The 27,210-nt window shown below is 43.4% G+C and overlaps 1 protein-coding gene across 2 annotated transcripts; it reads right to left on the reverse strand.

Moving 5' to 3' along the window:
• Window positions 1–3,035: 3,035 nt before the first annotated feature.
• On the reverse strand, window positions 3,036–27,167 carry LOC133134649 (uncharacterized). Of its 2 annotated transcripts, none has more exons than XM_061250886.1 (8): window positions 27,040–27,167; window positions 26,497–26,655; window positions 23,088–23,109; window positions 20,262–20,360; window positions 11,188–11,252; window positions 7,332–7,395; window positions 7,026–7,084; window positions 3,036–3,113 (listed from the first exon to the last, which is right to left on the reverse strand). In XM_061250886.1, the coding sequence occupies exons 1-8, from the start codon at window positions 27,137–27,139 to the stop codon at window positions 3,064–3,066; spliced, it is 618 nt and encodes a 205-aa protein (XP_061106870.1). In that variant the 5' UTR covers window positions 27,140–27,167; the 3' UTR covers window positions 3,036–3,063. The 2 variants fall into 2 exon arrangements, with proteins under 2 accessions (XP_061106870.1, XP_061106868.1); XM_061250884.1 differs by having other exon boundaries at window positions 23,088–23,112.
• Between the last annotated feature and the right edge of the window lie 43 nt (window positions 27,168–27,210).

Consider the following 27,210-nt stretch of genomic DNA (forward strand, 5'->3'; position numbering starts at 1 on the left):
ACCAATCTGGGCAAACCGGAAATAAATCAAAGTTAGCTGTGAATGCAGCAAAGAAATAAGTAAACACAAAAGTCCACAACAGAAGTGACAACAATTACCATTCAGAAGACACCTAAAGGATTATGCCTGTAGTCCAAATGGTTCAAGAATGGTAACCATTTTATATTGGGTATGTCATTTTCAAGTGTTAAGAAGAGTGGGTGCTACCATCACTGCACCTTTTGAAATTGTGGCTCAAACAGAGTTGGAATGGTTTCATTCTTCACTGTGCCTTGTCATGCAGAGTTCACTAAGGCACCTGAAGGCATTTTTTTTTTTTTTGTGAAGCATGTGGCACCAGAAATGGAAATTGGGCAGCTGACCACCAGGTGGCAGACTGGCCCTTCATACAGGTATGGCCACATTAATTGGAATTGCCCAGGCTGTTACCTAATCATTGGGCCATAAAGGAGGCCTGATTTTCAGGCCCAGGAGAGGGAGATGGCTTTTTGGAACTGACTGAAGGTCAGGTGAGTCGCGGTGGCAGTAGGCTAAGCTGGGTATTCCAGGCGTCCCTCTCCCCAGCAATGCATTCCAGCTCCTCCTGGGGGATCCTGAGGCATTCCCAGGCCAGGAGAGATATATAATCTCTCCAGCGGGTTCTGGGTCTACCTCGGGGTCTCCGCTCAACAGTTGGAAAACCTCCAAAGGGAGGCGCCCAGGAGGCATCCTGATCAGATGCCCGAACCACCTCAATTGGCTCCTTTCGACGCGAAGGAGCAGCGGCTCTACTCCGAGCTCCCTCCGGATGTCTGAGCTCCTCACCCTATCTCTAAGGCTGAGCCCAGCCACCCTACGGAGGAAGCTCATTTCGGCCGTTTGTATACGCGAACTTGTTCTTTCGGTCACTACCCAAAGCTTGTGACCATAGGTGAGGGTTGGGACGTAGATCGACCAGTAAATCAAGAGCTTTGCCTTCTGGCTCAGCTCCCTCTTCACCATGACGGTCCGGTGCAACGCCCGCATTACTGCTGACGCTGCACCGATCCGCCTGTCGATCTCACGCTCCCTTCTACCCTCACTAGTGAACAAGACCCCAAGATACTTGAACTCCTTCACTTGGGGCAATGACTCGTTCCCAACCCGGAGGGAGCAATCCACCGTTTTCCGGCAGAGAACCATGGACTTGGAGGTGCTGACTCTCATCCCGGCCGCTTCACACTTGGCTGCAAACCGCTCCAGTGCATGCTGAAGGTCATGGTCCGATGAAGCCAGCAGAACCACGTTGTCCGCAAAAAGCAGAGACGCAATTCTGCGGTCACCAACCCGGACACTCTCCTCACCTCGGCTGCGCCTTGAGATCCTGTCCATGAATACCACAAACAGGAGTCCCACACCCACTGGAAATGTGCTTGACTTTGTGCTGAGGATGCGGACACAGCTCTCACTTTGGTTATACAGGGACCGGATGGCTCATAACAATGGCCCCGGTACCCCATACTCCTGCAGTACCCCCCACAGGGTTCCCCGGGGGACACGGTCGAAAGCCTTCTCCAAGTCCACAAAGCACATGTGGACTGGATGGGCAAACTCCCATGACCCTGCCAGCAACCCCACTAAGGTAAAGAGCTGGTCCACTGTTCCACGACCAGGACGGAAGCCACATTGCTCCTCCTGAATCCGAGGTTCGACCGTCAGTCGGAGCCTCCTTTCTAGCACCCTAGAGTAAACTTTCCCGGGGAGGCTGAGGAGTGTGATACCCTGATAATTGGTGCACACCCTCTGGTCTCCCTTCATGAAAATGGGGACCACCACCCCGGTCTGCCACTCTGCAGGTACTGTCCCTGACCTCCACGTGACACTGAAGAGGTGTGTCAGCCAAGACAGCCCAACAATGTCCAGAGCCTTCAGCATCTCAGGGCGAATCTCATCCACACCTGGCGACTTGCCGCTGAGGAGCTTTTTAACTACCTCAGCAACTTCTGCCAGGGATATAGGTGCAGAGTATAGAGTCTTCGGGCTCTGCCTCTTCCACAGAGGACGTGTTGTTCGGGTTCAGGAGCTCCTCGAAGTGCTCTTTCCACCGCCCGACAACATCCCCAGTCCGGGTCAGCAGTTCTCCTCTCCTGCTGAAAACAGCCTGAGACAAGCCCTGCTTTCCCTTTCTGAGTCGTTGGATGGTTTGCTAGAACTTCCTCGAGGCCAACCGAAAGTCCTTCTCCATAGCCTCCCTGAACTCCTCCCATACCCGGGTTTTTGCTTCAGCGACTGCCGAAGCCACAGCCCTTCTGGCCACCCAGTACTTGTCTGCTACTTCAGGGGACCCCCAGGCCAGCCAAGCCCGAAAGGCCTCCTTCTTCAGTTTGATGGCCTCCCTCACCATTGGTGTCCACCAGCAGGTTCTAGGGTTGCCGCCCCGACAGGCACCAATGACCTTCTGGCCACAACTCCTGCTTGCCGCCTCTGCAATGGAGGCTTTGAACATGGCCCACTCGGACTCCATGTCCCCAGCCTCCTCCGGGATGCGTGAGAAGTTCCTCCAGAGGTGGGAGTTGAAGACCTCATGGACGGGGGCCTCCGCCAGACGTTCCCAGTTCACCCTCACTACACGTTGGGTCTGTCCGGCAGCCTCCGCGGCCACTTGATCCAACTCACCACCAGGTGGTGATCAGTTGACAGCTCTGCTCCTCTCTTCACCCGAGTGTCCAAGACATATGGCCGCAGGTCTGATGATACGACCACAAAGTCGACCATCGACCTTTGGCCTAAGGTGCTCTGGTACCAAGTACCAGAGCTTTATTTCATGCTAATTCATTTTAAAAATATATTTTCTTTAATAAATGGTAGCAAGCCAATTGTTCATTTGATTTGGTATTCGGTTGTCTGTTCACCACGTGACCAGTGGCCATCCCCAGCCCTGCATCACGCATCATAAAGATTAATTTTGAATTTAATGATAAAGCAGAGCTTACTGGATCTACAGTGCACATGGAAATACAAAAGCACAATATACACAATAAGTACAGTACACAGTCACTCTATATTCTCATAGAGTTCTTCTGTTAGCTGCTTCCATCTTGTCCATCAACGTTTCTTCTGGGGTGTGCAATTATATTTTGCCTGAGTTGGACCAACTATAAGAAAGAAAAAGAATCATTACAAAAGAAGTACAAGCATTTTATATATGCCAAAAATCCTGTCTGTACATTAACCCCGTAAGTGTTTTTTTTGCATTCATTCCTTTTTTCAGGTTGCAGTTTTGCACTATGGTAACAGGATATACCATTTGAAAACGTTAACCTCACGGTTCTATCTGTATAACCTATTTTAGATGCCATTGCTTTAGAGACAACAGTTCCTTATTTTGTAACATGCCGGTGGTAAAACAAGCGTGGGGGGACCTCACCTTCTTTGCATTTTGGAAATCCATATACGATAAGAAAGGGGTAATGTCAGTGTCCTTTTCACAACAAGGGTCCAGCGGTCCAATTGCATAATAGTTTCTCGTTCTAAAAACATGATAACTTGATAGAATGTCCATTCTTTACTTCTCTGGAAGAATGATCATTGTCTTTTCACCTTTGTATACTTTTAAAAAGTACTTTTACATATAAATGCTATTGACTACATTTTGTATAGTCTCTCTCGAACAGGATGAGCCCAAGTACAGGCAGTATTGGTAATGTAGTTGCAGAGAAAATGCATTACCCCCATCTGTGTGTAAGAAAATGTAGTATGAATTCAGCTTATCAAAGAACCGACTATGGGCACGTTATTGAGGTGACAACAAAAAGCATTTTAGCGAATGACATTACTGTTACGTCTGGCATTGCTGCGACAATGCCGTGTTCCGTTCCTGTTTTAGATTTATGTGAGTGACATCAGTGAATTCACTTAGTCGGGTTGTTGATTAAATGGAGTACACTCCGACTAGAGCTTCGCCTGTCATGTCATGACAAACATAACAATTACGTTTCCAAAGTTTGTTTGGCTTGCATGAAGTTTGTGTAAAGGTTTTTCACCTGCATAATGAAACCGTAAAATTTTCAATAATAGGATTTTATGCCTGGGGATTTCTTGAAGCCTGTGGAGCTATTTCAGCCAGATAACTCTATAAGCGGTAAGCGGGGGGGGGGGGGGAGAATCCAGGTGTGCAAAGCTTGGAGACTTACCCACAAAGACTCAAAGCTATAATTGCTGCCAAAGGGACTTCTACAAAGTACTGATTTAAGGGTCTGAATACTTTAAATGAGAGATTTAATTTCTTGATTTTTAATAAAAAAAATTGTAATACTATTAAAAATGTCTTTTTATTTTACAATGTAGCTATATATTTTGGACTGCAAGATTCATTTTCCATAGGTCCGAAATATTCTTCAGCCTCCTTTCATGTACGGCATGTTTCAGATCTCTCCACAGATTTTCAAGAATTTTGAGGAATGCTTGGGATCATTGTCTTGATGTAATACCCAACCTCTCTTTAACTTCACGAGCACGAGTCTCTAGAATTTCTTAATATTCCTTCCACTCACACAATATTTCCTGTGCCCCCAGCTGCCACACAACCCCAAAGCATAATGGATCCACCTCCATGCTTAGCAGTTCTCTACAAAGGCTTCACCCTTATTTCCCCAAAGATACTTACTTTGGTAGTGGTTCAATTTTGGTTTCATCAGTACAAAGCACACTGTTCCAAAAGGCTTCAGGCTTCTCAATGTTTTCTTTTGCATACTTCAGATGATTGATTTTGTGTTGAGGTTGTAAGTAAGAAAGGCTTCTTTCTGGCAACTTTGCTATGTAGGTCGTTGTTGTTTAAAGTATGTTGTATTGTTGTCCTGTGAACTGTGTCTGCTACTCTTGCAGTGATGTGGGGGTTGTTCTGAGCATTTCCCACCAGGTCTCAGGCCATTCTGAAATATTTCTTGGTCTTCCAGACCTTGCCTTGACTTCAACTGTTCCATTTATCTTCCATTTTCTAATAATATTTCTGACAGTGGAATTAGGACATTGAGAGAGGTTTTTGTGGGCTCATCCTTGGACAACTCTTTAGAGGAACCCATGGTTCCTTGCTTAAAAATGTTAATTATTTTTGTCATTTTTTGTCCATATCTATCAAGGGTGTAAATAGTTTTGGAGGGCACTGCATATGTATGTCATATATAAATTAAATTAGTATGAAAGAAATTGGTATGTGGGATGGACATGTGTATTGTGTGCTGAAGATTTCTTATTCTCAAAAAGTCCTTTTGAACCAGGGTCCTTGTCTAATTGCTGTGCACTCTTGTATATTTTTGCCAAGCCACCTCTCCAGAATTCTTAGTTATGTAACATGGTATTGCACATCTCTGACACTAGGTGGAAGCATTGCATCATTTAAAAGGCCCACTATACAGGATTTGTTCACCTTGCTGTGGTCCTGTGTTTAGTCAGTAGTCTCATCCTCTGCCTTCAAGCCCACCCACTCACCTCCATTTAAAGTCAGTTTAACCATTTTTAGCTTCATACAGTGTAGTCCGTAAGTATTTGGACAGTGGTACAATTAATCTTTTTTTGGCTCTGTACTCCAGCACATTTTATTTGAAATGAAACAATGAATAAAAGTCACCTTTAATTTGAGGGCATTTACACTATCGTTCAAAAGTTTGGGGTCACCTTGTCTTTTTCAGCTTTTTCTGATTTAATATTTTATTGTCTCTGTTTGTTATCAAACAATTAATACGTGGTCAAAGCGCAGTCAAAGTGTAGATCGCATTGGCAAAATGTTTAGCAAATTGTTGGCTAAATGGCTTTAAGTCCTCAAGGGTCAAAGGTATCAAATGAGCCTCAAACCACTATGCTGCTGTCAGATATGCAGGAGATACTACAGGAATATCCTGACAAATTGTCCTTTTGAATTCAATGGAAAAAATATTCAGGAGAAACAATTCTTGTAGTATCTACTGCACATCTGACAGCAGCACAGTGGTTTGAGGTTAATTTCATACCTTGGACCCGTGATAACTTTATATCCATTTAACCAACAAATGTGTTCCATCCTGTATCAGCATAATTTTCAGCTGAATCTAGACGAAGAGAAGAGTTTTATTATCATTTGTAGGACAACCTGAAAATAAGATATCCAGACTCTGATGATGTTGATGGGTCACAGACATCAGGAAGTCATGGCTTGCAAATGATATGCAACCAAATACAATACATGACTCTTTTATTTGACGGTGAAACCAAAAGGTATGAAAATACCCTTTAATAAAAGTATGGACTGTTTGATTACAAACATCCATCCATCCATTATCTTAACCCACTTATCCTGAACAGGTTCGCAGGGGGGCTGGAGCCTATCCCAGCATACATTGGGCGAAAGGCAGGAATACACCCTGGACAGGTCGCCAGTCCATCGCAGGGCACACACAGCATTCACATACTCATACCCATGGGCAATTTAGACTCTCCAATCAGCCTAACCTGCATGTCTTTGGACTGTGGGAGGAAACCGGAGTACCCAGAGGGTACCATTATGAGGCAGAAAAAAACTGTCAGATACATAGGACAAACCAAAATCAACCGTTTGGAACATCATTAAGAAGAAAGAACACAGGTTTATTTTTGGGATCATTGCCTCGTTGTGGGATGAAGCATTGAACTTGATTGAACTTGAGCAGATAAGATGCTCCTGTACACTTTTATTTATTCTGATGCTGCTATCATTTTCAAGCACACGATTAAAGATTCATGTGACTAAAGTTTTTGTTTTGTTGCATTTTCGTTTTTGCATAGATTTCAATTGTAAAAATTTGTTTGTATTTTCTGTATGACTAAAATCGGGAGAAGATTGTGATTTATCCATGTAAATTGCAATATTTTGGTGTAAACAAAATGTGACTACTTAGTACCATTTTGTAACCAATACAGAGACATCTCTATCAATTTTATCCCAATTTTAATAATTGGGTTTCTCTTATCCATGGTATATTTCTAAAGCAAACAGCTGAATGATTGTTTTATTGCAAATCTATTTGGATAAGAATGACTAAAGGAACTGTACTTACCATGTGGGGTCCTCTCAGACTGCTTTTTCAGTTCTCGACTGTTAATATACAAATGAAAGCTGACACAGAAACACACGCACACCACACATATTACCCCCACACCGACACGCACCCACATACACACACACACACACACATACACAATCTTAAGTATTAATTAAATAACTTTCAAATGAAAATATAAAATGAAAACTGTCACTTGGACAAGAAATAGTGACACAAATGGAAAAAGCAATGCAATTCATCCAACTGTAAATGTGAGGACCTGCCATGATGATGAATTATATTTGTAAAACCTGAATATACCTCTTTCTCTTCAAATGTGCATTTCCACTTGTGTCAGGTTTTCCACCACCTGTGAAAAAGCCAGCTGTGCAGAATGAGAGGGACTTTAAGTGGGCATGTACAAAATGGTAAAAATGTGCACTCTGAGAACATACAGTATATCTAATACAATACTCAAAAATATAAATTGTACCTCACACTAGTACTGTAGTTATGCAAGAGTAATTACTAAAAAGTTTCCAAAGAGTTTACTACTCACCACATTGAGCGAAGAAAACCTTAGTAAGTCTAAGGTTTGGCCTATTAATCACAAGTGAAATGTTTAACATCTGCCACAAGCCTCAGAAGACAGGAAATTAAATTGATCAGCCCTAATGCTAACATCAGCCTGCTCTCCATCAAGGTGTATCAGCACAGATCTTTGACGACTGCTACAGCCCTGTCTTCACTAAAAATGTAGTATTTGTGTAGTATTTTCCTTTTAAACAGAGACACTTAATTAATAGGCTACTTATTATTGTGTTTGTAACCTTCAGTGGAAATTATTACCATATAAAATGTAAAACATCATCACCTAAAACAAGCATTAGCTTGTATGTGTCAAATGTTTAAATATATTTTCTATAACACTGCACTACATACACTCAGTGAACACTTTATCAAGTAATTATTAGACTTATTTCTTATACTTATTGGATCCAGGAGATCAGCAGGTTCTGCAAAACTCAAACCACCCTGCCTGGCACCAACAATCATTCAATGGTTGAAGTCATATTAAATAATTTGCATTAACAAGCTGGTGTACAGGTCTACCAAATAAAGTGGTCACTGGGTGTATGTAGCCTACATTGAGTAGTCTATAGTAAAGGAGTGAGAAATATACCTCTAAAACCTGCATTGAATACCATGTCACAGTCACAATTTTAACCAATACCCACCACGTTACTTTCCACAAGGAAATTTATGGCTAGCTTGGGCAGCTAGATAGACAGCAGGTAAGTACTGCAGACAAATTAATGTCAAATAGAGAAATAGAATGCCATACAGAACTGTGGTTTCACCCTTGCTTTACTGGATCGTCTGGATCCAAGTCCAACACAAACTGCTTGAGAGAGTCAAGTGTGTGACAGGCTGCTGCTGAGACAATGGTTTTCTGTTTTCTTATGTTCATTTAGAATTCAGAATGATTCAAACTTGGAGACTCAATGGTAAACACAATGGTATGTATAAAAAGTGCAGTCATTTCTACATGATGAAACCAAAATGTATAAAAAATACCCTTTAATAAAAGCTGAGAATCTGCACTTTAAGCACATTGTTTGATTACAAATCTGAAATTGTGGAGTACAGTGTGAAATCAAGAAAACATTTATTTTCCCCAAGCATTATGGATAACACTGTATAATAACAATAGCATGTGTAAACTGGTGAATATAGTACTCAGTTAACTATACTATAACATAACATATTTAAAGCACACTCAGGGAGCACCCACAGTTCACCTCCAACCCCAAAGGGTTACAGGAGCACTGTAGTATTGTTTGAGGGCAATTTCTTGTTGCTTTTACCTATGGATTATCTCTCTGATAGATCTCTCTGTATCATTCATTTATGGAGAGTGAAATGGTTCAAAAGCCAGATCAAACTAGATATCACATATCCATCCCTTTTGACCCAGTTGAATAGAACAGAGCAACACAGCAGGACATCCTGTGTGACCCAGTTGGGCAGCGCTGAGCGATCCAAATTTCGTCATTGCGGTGCCACCCAGCTGGATATGTTATGATGCCCACTGGGTGGATGGCAGCCTGTAGCATAGTGGTTAAGGTACATGACTGGGACCCCCAAGGTCGGCGGTTTGATCCCTGGTGGAGCCACAATAAGATCCGCACAGCCGTTAGGCCCTTGAGCAAGGCTCTTAACCCTGCATTGCTCCAGGGGAGGATTGTCTCCTGCTTAGTCTAATCAACTGTACGTCGCTTTGGATAAAAGCGTCTACCAAATGCCATGAATGTAATGTAATGCTTTGGCCAGGTAGGGGGTCAACTTAGGCGGAGCTTGCAATACACTGGCAGAAACCCTGGCCATTGATACCAGGCATAGGCAGGAGCAAGCAGGCTTCAAGAAGGGAAGAGGATGAATGGACCAAATCTTTGCACTGTAAAATATCTTAGTATATAGAGTAGAGCAACCCCCTCTACATAAACTTTGTTGACCTCAGGAAGGCCTTTGGCAGTATTTGACGGATACTGCAGTTCTATGGAATTCCACAAAAGTTGATCACAATCATGAAAACATTCTATGACCACTTTGAGTATAGTGTCTTCCTAGCAAATACCATCTCCAATTGGATTCCTGTACAGTCCGGAGTGAGACAGGGGTGCATCATCTCTCCTATCCTCTTCCTTCTTACCATAGACTGGATCAAAACCAACACTACAGCAGACAAACCCAGAGGGATCCAATGGACTCCACCAACCACTTGAACATGCAAACTTGGGCTTAACAACTTTGCCAGTCAGATTGGACTCAACATTAACACCACCTCCAAGTAACGTCTATGAAGACCACCCCTACAGCATCCATCCTAGTGAATGGGGAGCCACTTGAGCTTGTAGATGACTTTTCCTTCCTCAGTAAGGACAATTGGGTTCTAAAAGACATCAAAACAAGGCTGGGCAAGGCCAGGGGTGCCTTCTCCCAACTACCTTCCATATGGCGGTCCAACCAGTTCAGCCTTAAAACGGACATGTGGTTATACAACAGTAACATCAAGTCTGTTCTGCTGTATGGCTCAGAAAGTTGACTGAGGTGAAAACTGATATGAAGAGGGTGGAAGTCTTCCACAATGGTTGCCTCCTGTGCCATCCAAATCATCCTAATCAGCAGGTCAAACTATTCATTTTACTTTTGGCTTTAGAAAAACCTGATAAAATGCAAAACCTGCAACTGTGTTTTGACATTGCTCCCCTCTGAACTGGGTAAGTTTGAATTAGGAAATTTTAACCAGCGAGGCATCATAAGCCTTTCAGTAATTGTTTGTGTGTATTTCTCTGGCTAGATGGCAAGTGCCCTCTAAAGCCTTTTGCAATCTGGGATCATTTACATTTATTGATCTTTTCACTTTGTCCAAGAAATGAATGCATGCTCCCAAGACTGAAATTAAATGTTTCAAGGGGAGATGATGATGTTATATGAAGATTACGTTGTTTTCTTCTTGGAAGCATTTGTATTACATACCACCAACAAGCCTCCAAGGTTAAGATTGTGTTTAACTATATACAAATTACTTGGTAATTATATAGGCTGGATGTGAGGACTGGTGTGTGTGTGTGTGTGTGTGTGTGTATGGTGCCCCACCCAGATAAATGGGCACCAGCCGCCACTGGTCTGAACTCAAGAGGGGGTTATTCCACGGAAATCAATGATTATGAACTGTTCTGCATGAAGGAATGGTCAAAAATCCCTCCACATGTGTTCTATCCTCATCACAAATTAAAGGAAAAGGCTCATGGCTGTCATCTTGGCCAGTATTAAACCAGGGGTGCCAATCATTTGGGAATGTGTTTTTTTTTTTTGAGAAGTCTCTGTTTGATTCCATTGAATCATTAATAATGCATACCTTTTTACACATGTCGGAAAATAAATTGTATGTCAATAACTAGAACAACATTTTTTATGCATACTTATCAAGGTGCCAATAATTCTGGAGCCCACTGTATCTCGCTAAACAAGTGGGTAGTGCTGGGCAACTGGTTAGGTGGTATCGCTTATCAGATATGTGGTGTCTAGTTTGCACTGGCTTTTGAACTGTTTGGCTCTCCATATTTCTTTTTAATTAAATCAACAGTAGCAAGCAAATCAAGGGAGTACTAACCTCGCTTTACTTTAAGCTTCTTCCGAGCTTCAACAATGTCCTCCTTGCTTACTTGAAACAGCGTCCTACACAAAATAAATTAGCAACATCTGTTTAGAATTGTGACACATGATTCTGTTTGGACAGGCTCAGCTCATGTGAAAAAAGCTGGTTTTGATAGGCTTCTAAAAGTAAAGATGCATTGCTGCTTTATAAAATAACATACCAGCGAAAGAATGTTGTCAGCTGATAAGCTAAAAATTTGCTGGTGCAAAAATACCAAGGAAACTTATTTTATAGCCAAATAGACATCATGACCTTGAGTACTTGCTCAGTAATAGTGTGGTACTGGCAATGTGTTTTTAAAACAGCTGGGTTGGACAGTTTCTGTGATGTTTCCACAGTGGCACATTCGTTTCGTTCACCGACATGTCTTTCAAACTTCCTTTGGAGCTTCCTCATTCAGGCTCAGTGGATGGAACTCCCCCAGCTACAATGATTAGCATTGGCAGCTATGCCTATTCTAGCTAAATTAGTTGAAATGTTCTGAACTGAATGACATCTTAATGATGCCTGACATGTGTGATAGCCAGCACTTTGCCTGTTTTCTTTGTAACATTTATTGTAAAATATTATTTGGAAGAATTCCCAAAATTAGCATTGTTGGGGCACTGGGATTTATTTTCATCACTATGTAGATACTTATATGTAATCATAGGTGTGGCTTATTTGGCAATTAAACTGTATCACATTCACTTAAGATTTAGAAATCAGTTTGGAAACCCTGATAACAAATCTATCTCATCTGCAGAAACATACAACACAGTAATGCACCAGGGGTCCATTCCAGAAAGCGTGATTAGCTAATTCTAGTCCAACTTCACGAAAACTCTGAATTATCGGTTCCAAATACGACCATCAGAGATCGCCAGTGTCAGTTACTATGGTAATCAACCTGCCACTGGGCAGGATAACTTCAATTAAACCTGACCTACTGAGCAGAATTTGGAGAGATTCATTTGGCAGATGCAACATTTAGCAGGTGATCTTTATGGAAAAGTTTAATTCTGTTATTTTATGTAATGTTTGAGAGAAGTTGATGTTTTCATCGGAACATTTCACCATAAAAATATGGTGTGGATACCGGAATCATTTGCCAGCCTTTACATTGTGAATGTATAATTACCATGATTAGATATTCTTGCACATTCAGAACTAAAAGTAATCTTAATGGAAGTTATCTTTTTTCAAGGCAATCCAAAAACCATTTCTCATTTAACCTTTTTAAGGAGTCATACTGTATATCAAATATATATCCAAAATACTATCAGACACAAATTCAGAACTCTGCTTCTAACCCCCGGAAACTGTTCTCCATTTTCTCCTCTCTCCTCAACACACCGCCTCCTCCACCTCAGTCCTCCTTCGCTGCTGATGACTTTGCTGATGAGAAGGCCACAGTCATCCGCAGATCCTTTACAACCACCGCCCCCCTTACTGTGCCCATCCCCCCCCTCTAGGCCCATCCCTTCCTTTTCCACTTTCTCCCCCCTTACAGACTCTGATGTTTCTCAACTCCTGCTCTCCCACCGCCCTACAACCTGTGCCCTTGGCCCTATCCCCTCTTCTCTTCTCCAGACTATCACACCTGACATTCTCCCATTTGTCACCTCCCTTGTCAACTCCTCCCTGTCTTCTGGTTGTTTTCCAGCATCCTCCAAGAGGGCCCACATCACTCCGCTGCTAAAAAAAAGCCTACTCTGGATCCCTCCATCATCCAGAACTACCGCCTGGTATCTCTTCTTCCTTTTCTTTCTAAAACCATAGAACAAGCTTCTTCTACTCAACTTTCTTCTTTCTTTTCTAACAACAACCTGCTAGACCCCCATCAGTCTGGCTTCAGATCGGGCCACTCGACAGAGACCGCGCTCCTCTCCGTCAGTGAGTCGCTCCATGCCGCACGAGCAGCCTTCCTCTCCTCTGTCCTCATTCTTCTAGATCTCTCTGCTGCCTTCGACACTGTGGATCACTCCATCCTCCTGTCTGCCCTGTCAGCAACGGGCATCTGTGGCACAGCCCTGGACTGGATTGAGTCCTACCTCTGGTTGCTTCTTCCAGGTTGCCTGGGCTGGTATGGTATCGACACCTCGGCCCCTTGCCACAGGAGTTCCCCAGGGCTCAGTCCTAGGCCCGCTTCTTTTTTCTCTTTACACTCGTTCCCTTGGCCCTGTGATCACTGCACATGGGCTATCCTACCACTGCTATGCGGACGATACCCAACTCTTCATCTCGTTCCCACCATCTGATACACAGTTTTCTGCCCGTATGACTGCTTGCCTGAGTGACATCCAGAGCTGGATGGACAACCACCATCTAAAGCTCAACCCAGGTAAGACTGAAATGATATTCATCCCTGCTAATACCTCTCCCCATCTGGATCTCTCCATTTCCCTCGGGGATACCACACTCACGCCATCACCCAGTGCGAGGAACCTCGGCGTGGTGATGGACAGCAGAGTGTCCCTTTCTGAGAACATTGCAGCGGTGACCCGGTCATGCAGGTTCTTCCTATACAACATACGGAGAATCCGCCCCTTTCTCACCCCCTACTCGACCCAGCTCCTGGTCCAAGCGATGGTTCTGTCCCACCTGGACTACTGCAATTCCCTCTTGGCTGGCCTCCCAGCGTCCGCCATCAGACCCCTCCAACTTATCCAGAATGCAGCAGCTCGTCTGGTCTTCAACCTTCCAAAATACTCACGTCACCCCCCTGCTTACTTCCCTCCACTGGCTGTCTGTCATGGCTCGCATCAAATTCAAAACATTGGTCTTCCCCAGCTTACCTACAAAAAATCATTAGACCCTACACCCCTGCCAGACCTCTTCGTTCAGCCTCCACAGGCCACTTGGCACCTCCCCCTCTCAGAACCTCCACCTCACACTCACGACTACTGTCTGTTCTGGCTCCACGGTGGTGGAACGAACTCCCCGTTGAGGTCAGAACTGTAGAATCTCTCCCCACCTTCATGTGCAAACTGAAGACGCACCTCTTCAAGCAGCACCTCTCCCCATTCATCCCTACCTCCCTGTGAACCTTAATTGTTGTCTTTGTGATTTACTTTGTGTTTTGGTATTTTTAGTTGGCTAGGTAAGCAGTTAAGTTTGGTCACTTTTGCTTTGTTGTTTGTTGGTTTATTTGTTTGTAAAAAAAAAAAAAGAAAGAATTTGGCCCTGGTCCTTATCTTTGTTGTACGTGTAGCAATTGAAATTGTACTTCCCACTAGGGTCTTTCAGCGCACTTATCCCTGGTTATGGGTATGCACTTTGTTGTACGTCGCTCTGTCCCTCTTGAGCAAGGCCCTTAACCCTGCATTGCTCCAGGGGAGGATTGTCTCCTGCTTAGTCTAATCAACTGTATGTCGCTCTGGATAAGAGCGTCTGCCAAATGCCGATAATGTAATGTAATATCCACTCACCAAGCACTTTATTAGGTGTTTATTAGAATTATTTTTACTGCTGTAGCCTATCCACTTAGAGTTATGATATGTTGTGTGTTTGGAGATGCTCTTCTGCATACCACTGTTGTAATGTGTGGTTATTCGAGTTACTGTCACCTTCCTGTCAGCTTTGACCAGGCTGGCCATTTTTGTTTCTCATTAACAAGGCATTTCTGTCTGCAGAACTGCTGCTCACTGTTTTTTTGGGGGGTTTTTTGCACCGTTCCTTGCAAACTATAGAGACTAGTGTGCATGAAAAGGAGATCAGCAGTTTCTGAGATAAGCAAACCACCCTGTCTGCCACCAACAATCATTCCATGGTCAAAGTCACTTAGATCACATTTTTTCCCAATTCTGATGGTTGATGAACATTAACTGAAGCTCCTGACTCGTATCTACATGATTGTATGCATTGTACAGCTGCCACACAATTGGCTGATTAGATAATCACATGAAAAAGTAGGTGTAATAAAGAAAGATTTACCTAATAAAGTGCTCGGTGAGTGTATATATATTTTTGTTTTTGCAAATAGAGTGGAAGCAATAATTATTTGATTCCTTGCTGATTTTGTAGTTTTGCCCACTTACAAAGAATGGAACTGTGTAGAATTTTAATCACAGGTACATTTTAACATTGAGATATAAATTTAATATCATATTTTCACATGAAATAAGTATTTGATCCATAGAACAATAGGACTTAATACTTGGTGGATAAACCTTTGTTGGCAAGCACAGAGGTCAGACGTTTGTTGTAGTTTTTCACCAGGTTTGCACAGATCTTGGGAGGGATTTTGGTCCACTCCTCTGCAGATCCTCTCCAAATCCTTAAGGTTCCGTGGCTGTCGCTTGGCAACTCGAAGCTTCAGCTTCCTCCACAGATTTTCGATGGGATTTAGGTATGGAGACTGGCTAGGCCACTCCAGGACCTTAATATGCTTCTTTTTGAGCCACTCCTTTGTTGCCTTGGCCGTATGTTTTGGGTCATTGTCATGTTGGGAGACCCATCCACGACCCATTTTCAGTGCTCTCACTGAGGGAAGGAGGTTGTCGCCCAAAATTTCCTGGTACATGGCCCCATTCATCCTCCCCTCAATACGATGAAGTCGTCCTGTCCCCTTAGCTGAGAAACACCCCCAAAGCATAAGGTTTCCACCTCCATGCTTCACAGTGGGGATGGTGTTCTAGGGGTTGTACTCAGCATTTCTCTTCCTCCAAACACGGCAAGTCGAGTTGATGCCAAATAGCTCTATTTTGGTCTCATCTGACCACATCACCTTCTCCCAAGCCTCCTCTGGATCATCCAGGTGTTCTTTGGCAAACTTCAGAAGGGCCTGTACATGTGCCTTCTTCAGCAGAGGAACCTTGCGCGTGCAGCAGGATTTTAATCCTTCACGGTGTAGTGTGTCGCTGATGGTTCTCTTTGTGACTGTGGTCCCAACTGCCTTCAGGTCATTAATAAGCTCCTCCTGTGTAGTACTGGGCTGATCCCTGACCTTTCTCATGATCATTGATATCCCAAGAGGCGAGATCTTGCATGGAGCCCCAGGCCGAGGGAGATTGGCGGTGACTTTGTGTTTCTTCCATTTTCTAATAATTGCTCCAACAGTTGTTAACTTCTCACCAAGCTGCTTGCTTATTTTCTTGTAGCCCATCCCAGCCTGGTGCAGGTCTACAATTTTGTCCCTGATGTCCTTAGACAGCTCCTTTGTCTTGCCCATGGTGGAAACATTGGAATCTGATTGATTATGTGGACAGGTGTCTTTTATACAGCTACATAACGATGTAAGGAGTTGACACAGGTGTTTTGGGTAATGAGTTGAGATTAGGAGTGCTTCTTAATGGAAACCTAACTGGTCTGTGGGAGCCAGAATTATTGCTGATTGGTAGGGGATCAAATACTTATTTCATCCAAAAATACGATAATAAATGTATACAATTTATATGATGTTGTTATTGTGGATTATTTTGTGATATTCTGTCTCTCAATGTTAAAATGTACCTATGATTAAAATTCTACACAGTTCCATTCTTTGTAAGTGGGCAAACCTACAAAATCAGCAAGGGATCAAATAATTATTGCTTCCACTGTAAGAGCTTTTTGTATAACACTGAAAATGCAGAGCATCAACAAAGCAAACGATTGCAGGAAAGTGGGCTGGTAGCCTACTGCACTGCAAAACCAAAGAACATGTGACAGCTTTAATAGCTACCTAAAGTGCAAATGTGCACTGCAGCATATACACTCATTTGGCACTTCTGCCGAGCAGCGGGAGATCTTTAGTTTTTTTTCCACAGTATTTACTTGTTGTTCGCACAATCACCACCAGGTGGCATATGTTAGCGCCTTAATCCACAGCAGTCTGACGTACTTGCAGATTCTGACAGCAGGGGGGCAGCAGTGCCCTTTTTCATTACAAGAAGCATTCATGATCATGAAAGATCTGAAAAGTCTGTTCCCGAAAGTAACAAACAGTACCAAAATACTTGCCAGAAGGAAACATTTGACACGGTTTATCCCACCCCTTCTCTGTGTATGCGCTGATGCTGAAACACCATTGGCTCTGGCAATTAGAACCTGTATTTTCAACCAATGAGCTTCAATTATTGAATAGCTATACAATGTTTTGGCACAGAGTGCCGGCCCGTCAACTGCTGCAGGCCGAAATGTTATGCGACTGCCCCTACTGTCGGAACCTCATAATAATTTTTTCCCTGCTGCCAAATTTCTTACCGCAGATGCAAAATAAAACACGAAACCACTGCAGGCCGAGCATGATATATTTAAATAATAGCATATACTGTTCACTGTTTTACCATTTGTGTCTGATCCCAAAAATGTTTAAAACATGTTTAAAAAGTAAAACAGAGAAGTGTAACACGTTACACCTCCAGGATCAATTTTAATAAAGACAAAATGGTGTAATTTCCCCACAGTCAGGGAAACTTGTGTATTAACCTGATTTTAAAATTTGTTTCCATGCCAGCTTCCTTGCCAGTGCTAATGTGAGGTATTAGCCTACTTATATGATAGTAATTGTTGTATGCCATAATCAACTCTTGTTGAATGGACATTAAATACATTATGTGCCTTGTTTCTTGGACTGTGATAGACAGATAGCTTGAAAGATCTTTTCAACACCTGGGCCCCGTTTCATGAAGCCGTTTCATTTGTGCAGACCCCAAATCTGGCAACCCTATCTCATTTTGCAGTGTTCTAATATAAGGATTATAATTCCAGATGTGTGCATCACAGAGACTTGAAAAATGGCTTTAATGAAGGAAGACACTTGTAGCATTTACAATACTAACTAACTAACTAATAACTATGGAGGAGGGGGGCTGCGGTGGCACAACAGGCCACGATGCAGCAGACTTGCAGTTGCAGCTTACTGCAGTTGCACACCGGGGACCGGGGTTCAATTCCCAGTCCTGCCAAAAGCCAAGCTTGGCCGGCTCATGTGGAGCAGCATAATTGGCTCGCTGCTCCAGAGGGAGGGACCTGGCAGGGCTAGTAGATTGCTGCACAATAAAGCGCCTCGGAATCACGGTCACGAGTATGAGACGAGACAGCTTGAAGAAGGCGCGTCGTTCTCCTTCGGGCCGCCAATGGACGGGGTACAATTGAGTACCAACTTGGGAGAAAAAGGGAAAAATCCAAAAATACATTTATAGAAAAAACAAAATAACTATGGAGGGGAATCTCTGGGATGTCCCCAATGTGTCCGACTATTAGATGACATCCTTTTGAGTGGTCCTACAGGGGCAGAGCATCTGAAAACCCTGGAGGAGGTCCTGCGACGCTTGGAAGACCATAGCCTAAGGCTGAAGAGAAGTAAGTACACTTTCCTTGGAAAAGAAGTGGTGTACGGAGAAAAGTAACGGAGCTCAAAGCCTACCTTGGATTGTTGAACTATTATCATCGCTTCTTATCTAACCTGTTTCTCTCTTGGCTCCTCTCCATATACTGCTCAGGAATGGTGTTGCATGGAAATGGGGGTCAGCCCAGCAAGCAGCCTTTGATGGGTCTAAAACCCTACTGCAGTCTTCACAGGTCCTGGTGCACTACGATGCCCAGAAAGAGTTGATCCTGGCCTGTTATGCATCTCTCTATGGGGTGGGAGCTGTGTTGTCACACCGGATGCCTGATGGATCCGAGAAGGAAAGGAGCATGAAAGGAGCATGGGAATGCAAATGCTCTCAGCCGTCTGCCTGTCCAAGGAGAGGAGGCAGGCACAGCTGATGAAGGCAGATTGAGGATGCTAGACCACCTGGATGCTCCTCTCGTCACAGCAAAACAAATTGAGAAGTGGACCAGCAGAGACGCTATTCTGGCTCGGGTGCATAAGTATGTCCGGAGGGGGTGGCCAACTGTTATTACGGATCCTTGTTTTGCACCCTACTACCAGAGGGGGGACGAGCTCAGCATCCAGGAGGGGTGAGTCCTCTGGGGGGCCGGGTTATCAGCCCTCCACAGGGACATCAAGCTGTGCTGCAACAGCTTCACCAGTCACACCCAGGCATCACCCAGATGAAGGGTTTAGCGAGGAGCTACGTCTGGTGGCCCAAGCTAGATGCCAAGGTGGAGGGGATGGTGAATGCCTATGACACCTGTCAGGTGAATTGGAAGATGCCGATGGTGGCTCCTTTGCATCCATGAGAGTGGCCAGACAAGCCCTGGAGGAGGCCACACTTGGACTATTCCTGCTCATCATGGATTCACATTCAAAGTGAATTGAGGCCAACCATCTCCACTCCTCAACATCTGCCACCACCATTGAGTGCTTCAGGAAAGGTTTTAGTCAGTTCAGACTGACCTCCCAACTATCACAGACCATGAACTGTACTGTGATTGTATTTATGCCCAATGATTATTGCAAAAAAAAGAAAAAACATGAAGCGTGTGATATTTTTGGGCAGTTATGTTATTGGGCATCAGTTATTCATCTGGTTGATAATGTTCGTGGGCCTGTCATTATCTGTGGGGAGGGGATGAAGTGTCTTGGTATTAATAATGCTGCAATGCAGATGGTCCCCACTTTAGGTGGTGACACTTCCGGTCTATATATAGGCCTTCCAATAAAGCCATTTGGGGGAGTTTGGCTCAGCTTGTGTCATGCTGGATGTTTGGTATGTTACTCCAAGCAAATGGTTAATTGCAATCCTGGACTCTTGACTCATCATTGAATATGAATACACCACACTTTAGTTATACCTAAATGAAGAAGAAATGCTACAAATACAAAACAATGTTGGTTAAAATGCAAAAAGAAGTTGTTCTCCTTTAATTTGCAGTCCCAAATAAAAAACAGGTAAACCTATACATTTTGTAAATCTCCTTGAACACAAGGGTGCAAAATCTGAGGGTGATATGCAGAACAACTATAGACCTATGGCGCAAAAAGGAAGTAATATACCCTGCTGTCCCTTAGTGTTTCCCAATCTATCCAAAATATTCACTAAATTGTATGTTTTTACTGCAAATCAACTATTTTGACTAATGAAACTCCTTTTCTCCCGCTTTCTGAAATATACCCAAGGTTTCGTATATGCAAACAAAAATGGGCCTGCGTGAAAAACATAAAGCATTAAGCATACCCAAGATCATCAGCACATGTCTCACTCTCTGTGATATTGACTTTGTCCTTCACTTCCTTTATGTCCTTTTTTTCATCATCTTCAGTTTGATTATCTGGCCTATCAGAGGACATGCCACGTGCAAAGAGAAGTAAAAATGCAGTAGAAAAAAACAGAAAAAGACAAGCAAATTGTCAGTCAAAAATACTTTTTGTTTTGTAGGTGTACTCCCCATTAAAAACATATTAGGTCATGTCACAATACATGACGAATAATTTAAAAAGAAAAATGTAACCATATTATGTACAAAATGTACAAATATATTTTACAATGTATCCTATGTAATATTGTGCAATATATACTCAGTGGCCACTTTATTAGGTACACCTATGTAGTACCAGGTACAAACCCATTTTGCCTCCAAAACAGCATGAAATCTTTGCAATGTGGATTCTGCAAGGTGCTGAATTATTAATTTGCCCTTATTAATTTGGGCCATGTTCACTTGGTCACATCACACAAGATTTATTGGCCACGCGGTGGACCTTCTCTTCTACCTCATCTCAAATGTGTTCAAATGGATTGAGATCTGGGGACTGTATAGACCACTGAAGTAACCTATATTCACTGTCATGTTTGTGGAACCAGCTTGAAAGGATGGCTGCTTTACGACATGCATAATCCTGCTAAAAGTACCCATTTAAAAAACGGCAGACTGTGGTCGTAAAAGGAGGCACATGGTTAGCAACAATGTTTGCTGTGGCATTGAAATTATGCTCAGTTAATACTAAGGGACCTAATGTGTGCCAATAAGACATTCTCCACTCTAGTGCACCAGCACCACCACTCTGCACTGTTCATGTAGCAGGATGGATCCATGGATTGATGATGATTATGCCACATTCTGACCCTACTATATATATTTTGCAGCAAAAATCGAGACCAGGCAAGTTTAGGTTATTACATGCCCAAGCAGCTTAATCTGTCTATTCCTAGCTGAAAGTTTTTAATACTGCCAGGGAGCTGATTTTACTGCGGGGATGTTATCCTGGCTGCTCTCTCACTGATTACCGTCACTTGTTTCAGCTGTGGGAGGTATACTTATACGCTTCCGAGTCATAGCTTGGCACTTCAGTGTCTTATTCACCACTATCTGAAATCGGTTATACTCCTCGCTAGCTACTGTGTTTCAGACAAGAACTCTGCGGTTCTGTCATTTCTTTCTGTTTATTGTTTTCGCCTCCTTTGAGCTCCTTAGCGTGAGTACTGGAGGCGTTTTCAGCTTACCTCCCTTAGTTTCCACAATAGGTTGTGGGAACTAAGGTATTGAGCTAGGTCCTTTTGTTTTTCTCTCTCCCTCGTTTCTTACAAGTTTGGTGAGTTATTTTGGGTTGTTTTCAGTTGGCACTGCTGAGAGATTATTTTCTCTTACTCATTTATTACAAGTTCGCCCAGTTATTTTGGGTTGTTTTCAGTTGACACTGCCGAGAGATTATTCTCTCTTATTCGTTCTTATGAGTTTGCCCAGTTCTAGCGGGTTGTTTTCTGTTGGCACTTCTGAGAGGTTATACTCTTTTTTCGCCCCTGTTTTATTGGGGAGTTGTTATTTTGTTCCTTTGTTCTCGTTTTCTTTATTTAACCTGCTTTTAGTTTCCTGTCGTGTCGCTCCTGGGTTTCCACCCCGGCTGCTCCCCCCTTTACCAAAAGGAGTGGAACCCAGTGTGGCCTGTTGCTGCAATAGCCCATAGGGTGACCAGATGCAAACAGTCCAAATGCAGGACAGATTGATAATGTCCATTTTTTATAGGTTACCAACACAATATGTATAGAAATTTGATATCATGTGTTTCAGACTTAAACACATATCCCACCTGCAGTTACACTCTTGCCCATCATTTTATCCAATATGCATTATAAAGTACTTGCGGCCAAATGAATGAATAGTCAGCACTCTGAGTAAAAACAGCCTTCTGAATCCTGACTTTAAAATTAGGCATAAAATAAATAAATAAAATTAAACAAATCTTGCATATCAAAATCAAATATCTACTCGCCCAGACATTAATTGGATGGTTAGGAGGATTTAGTGCGTTCAGAGATGTACTTCTGCATGCCACTGTTGTAAACAGCTGTTTGAGCATTTGTGGACTTTCTGTTACATTATTGGCATTTGGCAGACAGCCTTATCCAGAGCGACATACAGTTGATTAGACTAAGCAGGAGACAATCCTCCCCTGGAGCATTGCAGGGTTAAGGGCCTTGCTCAAGACCCCAATGGCTGTGCGGATCTTATTGTGGCTACACCAGGATTAGAACCACCGACCTTGGGTGTCCCAGTCATTTACCTTTAACACTATGCTACAGGCTGCCCCTAGCTAGCTTAGCTTGAATGAGTCTGCCAATTCTCCTCTGACCACTCTCATTACAAGGTCTTTTCACCTACAGAACTGCCTCTTACTAGATGTTTTTAATTTCATAACTCTCTGTCAACCTGTAACAATCCCAGGCAGCTGTTTCTGAGATGCTGGAACCACCATGTGTCTTACCAATTCTAAGTAGAACAGGAACTAAACCATTTCACCATATCTGCATGCTTTTTATATTGAGTTTCAGCCAAATTATTTGCTGTTTGGAGGGGCAGGCTATTTGCGTTAAAAAGCAGGTATACCTAACAAAGTGGCCAATGGGAGTATAGGCAATTGCTAAAAATGATATCAAAAAACAAGATTTTATGCTTTGAACATTTTATTATGTAAATATGCAAATATTTTATTCAGCATATTTTGCTGTCTGTGGAATCTGTAACACATTTCTAACATAGCAAATATTTTCACACATGTAGCCTACCTTTTACGTTTGTCCATATACCCTGCTGGAAAAAAAGTTTTTCATTAGGTTTTTATGATTTGGAAACAACCACATTTTACCCCAATCATTATCACTTTAACGTTTCAGTAAGCATCTTTCACTACTACCCTTCTGCCTTGTGGTTTTTGATGACACATTAGCAAATGTTACTCTATTCATTGCATGCCTAAAATTATTAACACAGAAATGCTATGGGAAATTACATGTTCATCATTATGATATTTAGATATACAAATATTGACAATATTTTAACTCACTGCTGAAGTAAAATACATCACACCCAAATCTGTTCTCCACGCAGTCTTTTAGAAAGGTAGCACCGAATAGCTTCAGTGTCTGAAATGTTTTGATTAGGTATAGTATACAGTACATAATTCAATCAAGTGTTCCAACTACAGTGCCATGAAAAAGTATTTTATTGTATATTTGTCACACTGAATGGTTTCAGATCTTTAGGCAAAATGTAATATTAAACAACGGGAACCTCAGTAAACACAAAACTGTTTCATTTATTTACTGAAATTTATAAAAATTATCAAACACCCATATCACCCCTGTGAAAAAGCTTTTTTTGGGATAATGTTCTATTGACAGACGATTCAGTGTGACAAAATATGCAATAATAGAGGAAATCAGGAAGCGGGCAAATACTTCTTCATGACACTGCATACAGTAGCTTCAGAAATTTAATTCATGCCCCTTCACTTTTTGCACATTTTATTGTGTTGCAGATTGCAGTTTTTGATTTTTAATACATTTGCAAAAAATAAATAATCTAAAAACATGTTTGTCATTGAGCGTAGATTGATAGGCAAAAATGGCAATTTGATCCATTTAAAATTAAATCTACAACACAATAAAGTGTGCAAAAAGTGAAGGGGTCTGAATACTTTTTGAAGCCACTGTATAGGCTCATTTATATAACCCTGGGATATTTTAGCAATTTTTTTGCCACCTAATTTTTGCTACCTCTCCAAGGAATTGGCACCTTAATGTGGTGGAGGGGTTTGTGTGTCCCGGTGATCCTGGGAGCTATGTTGTCAGGGGCATTAGCATTAGCCCCCAGTAGGGTCTCCCAAGGCAAATTGGTCTCAGGGGAGGGGCCAGACTTAGAGAGATTCAAAGACTCCATGACACGGCCTCACAAGTACCAAGCTACTTTGCCCGGTGCTTATGCACCAAACGGCAGTTCAGAGTATCCGGCCTTCTTGGAGTCACTGGGCAGCATCCTGGAAAGGGTGCCGCCCGGAGACTCCATAGTTCTGCTGGGCGACTTCAACGCTCATGTGGGCAATGATGGAGAAACCTGGTAGGGGGTGATTGGGAGGAATGGCCTGCCTGATCTTAACCCGAGAGGTGTCTTGTTATTGTACTTCTTTGCTGGTCATGGATTGTCCATAACGAACACCATGTTCGAGCATAGGGTAGCTCATAAGTGTACTTGGTACCAGAGGCCAAAGATCGTTGATCGACTTGTGGTCGTATCATCAGACCTGCGGCTGTATGTCTTGGACACTTGGGTGAAGAGAGGAGCAGAGCTGTCAACTGATCACCATCTGGTGGTGAGTTGGATCAAGTGGCCGGGGAGGCTGCCGGACAGACCCGGTAAACCCAAACGTGTAGTGAGGGTGAACTGGGAACGTCTGGCAGAGGCCCCCGTCCGCAAGGTCTTCAACTCCCACCTCCGGAGGAACTTCTCACGCATCCCAGGGGAGGCTGGGGACATGGAGTCCGAGTGGGCCATGTTCAAAGCCTCCCCGGGAGAGTTGGGGCGACATGGCTCAGGCAGTAAGAGCAGTGGTCTGGCAGTCGGAGGGTTGTCGGTTCGATCTCCCGCCTGGGCTGTGTCGAAGCGTCCCTGAGCAAGACACCTAACCCCTAAATTCTCCTGACGAGCTGGTCGGCACCTTGCATGGCAGCCAATCGCTGTCGAGTGTGTGTATGAATGGCATCAATTGTACAGCGCTTTGGATAAAGGCGCTATATAAATGCCAACCATTTAACCATTTACTCTAGGGTGCTGGACAGGAGGAGCAATGTGGCTTCCATCCTGGTCGTGGAACAGTGGACCAGCTCGTTACCTTGGCAGGGTTGCTGGCGGGGTCATGGGAGTTTGACCATCCAGTCCACATGTGCTTTGTGGACTTGGAGGAGGCTTTCAACTGTGTCCCCCGGGGAACCCTGTGGGGGGTGCTGTGGGAGTATGGGGTACCGGGGCCGTTGTTATGAGCCATCCGGTCCCTGTATAACCAAAGTGAGAGCTGTGTCCGCATCCTCGGCACAAAGTCAAGCACATTTCCAGTGGGTGTGGGACTCCGCCAAGGTTGCCCCTTGTCACCGGTCCTGTTTGTGATATTCATAGACAGGATCTCAAGGCGCAGCCGGGGTGAGGAGAGTCTCTGCTTTTTGCAAGTCCGAGGCCATGGTTCTCTGCTGGAAAACGATGGATTGCTCCCTCCGGGTTGGGAACGAATCATTGCCCCAAGTGAAGGAGTTAAAGTATCTCGGGGTCTTGTTCATGAGTGAGGGTAGAAGGGAGCGTGAGATCGACAGGCGGATCGGTGCAGCATCACCAGTAATGCGGGCGCTGCACCGGACCGTCGTGGTTGATTTACCGGTCGATCTACATCCCAACCCTCACCTATGGTCACGAACTTTGGGTAGTGACCGAAAGAACAAGATCACGGATACAAGCAGCTGAAATGAGCTTCCTCCATAGGGTGGCTGGGCTCAGCCTTAGAGATAGGGTGAGGAGCTCGGACATCCGGAGGGAGCTTGGAGTAGAGCCGCTGCTCCTTCGCGTCAAAAGGAGCCAATTCAGGTGGTTCGGGCATCTGATCAGGATGCCTTCCGGGTGCCTCCCTTTGGAGGTTTTCCAGGCTTGTCCAACTGGGCGGAGACCCGGACGTAGACCCAGAACCCGCTGGAGAGATTATTTATCTCTCCTGGCCTGGGAACGCCTCGGGATCCCCCAGGAGGAGCTGGAATGCGTTGGTGGGGAGAGGGATGCCTGGAATACCCAGCCACCGCGATCTGACTCCAGATAAGCGGATGAAAATGGATGGATATTTTTGCCAGGTCCATTTAATTAATTAAGTGTTTTACATTATGCATTAGGGCTTGTTGTTTATATCAATCGTGGAATGGTCAGGTACATATAATTAATTAATTGAGAGTTATGCTTCATGAATTAAGGCATGTTGACATTGAATCTGCACATTGAACAAAATAATTAATGGCAACTTCATCGAAAAGTATGGACTGCACAATACAATGGGAACACAGCAACAATTTGCAATATTTCAGCGATTTTCCTAGGTCACTGGTTGTCCAAGTTACTTGATTCATTTGACATATTTTTATGGCTGTTTGAGTCACTGCATTCTACCTTCTGAGGTGTTTGTGTGGGTATGTTCATCCAACCTTCTGTGTCGGACAGACTTCCACAGACTTCCACACAGCGCAACCAAGAAAATGATCAGGGTAGCACCACACACTGCAGCAATCAGGACAGATTGAGGAATCAAAGTTGTTTTTGCCACCAAGACTGTAAAGACCAAGGGAGGGTGAGAAAAAATGACATTAACCTAAACAGGAAACATATTCATTACAGCCCTCCATCACCATGCACACACTGAATATGCATAGTCAACAAGACATGTCTTCACACGTCTTTTTCTGATAAACTCTGAAGATGAAATTGCCACAAAGATTGTTACAAAATATAATGCAGAAATAATACATAGGCTTTAACACATTTTAGGTTACACCTTATCACAGAATTATCATTATGAGTAGCATTGGTCATGCTAATGAAGTAGAGCTACACTGGCAGTCTCACAAGAGGTGCACTTTGGCTCATTCCATTGCATATTGAACAATTGCCATTGTGTGATGTTCACTTTTTTCCAAATAAAAATGCAGAACTTACCATCAACAGACAGGATGGTTCCGTTTCCGTCACACTGTTCCAGCACTGGGATGAACACTTTTATTTTACATACATATACCCCAGAGTCATTTGCCTTCATGTTAGTGAGGTTAAATGCAATTTTTCCATTTTTCACATTCCCGTTTGCTGTTTGGAATGGTTGGAGCATTT

The sequence above is a fragment of the Conger conger genome, chromosome 8, assembly GCF_963514075.1.
Source record: "Conger conger chromosome 8, fConCon1.1, whole genome shotgun sequence".
NCBI lineage: Eukaryota > Metazoa > Chordata > Actinopteri > Anguilliformes > Congridae > Conger > Conger conger.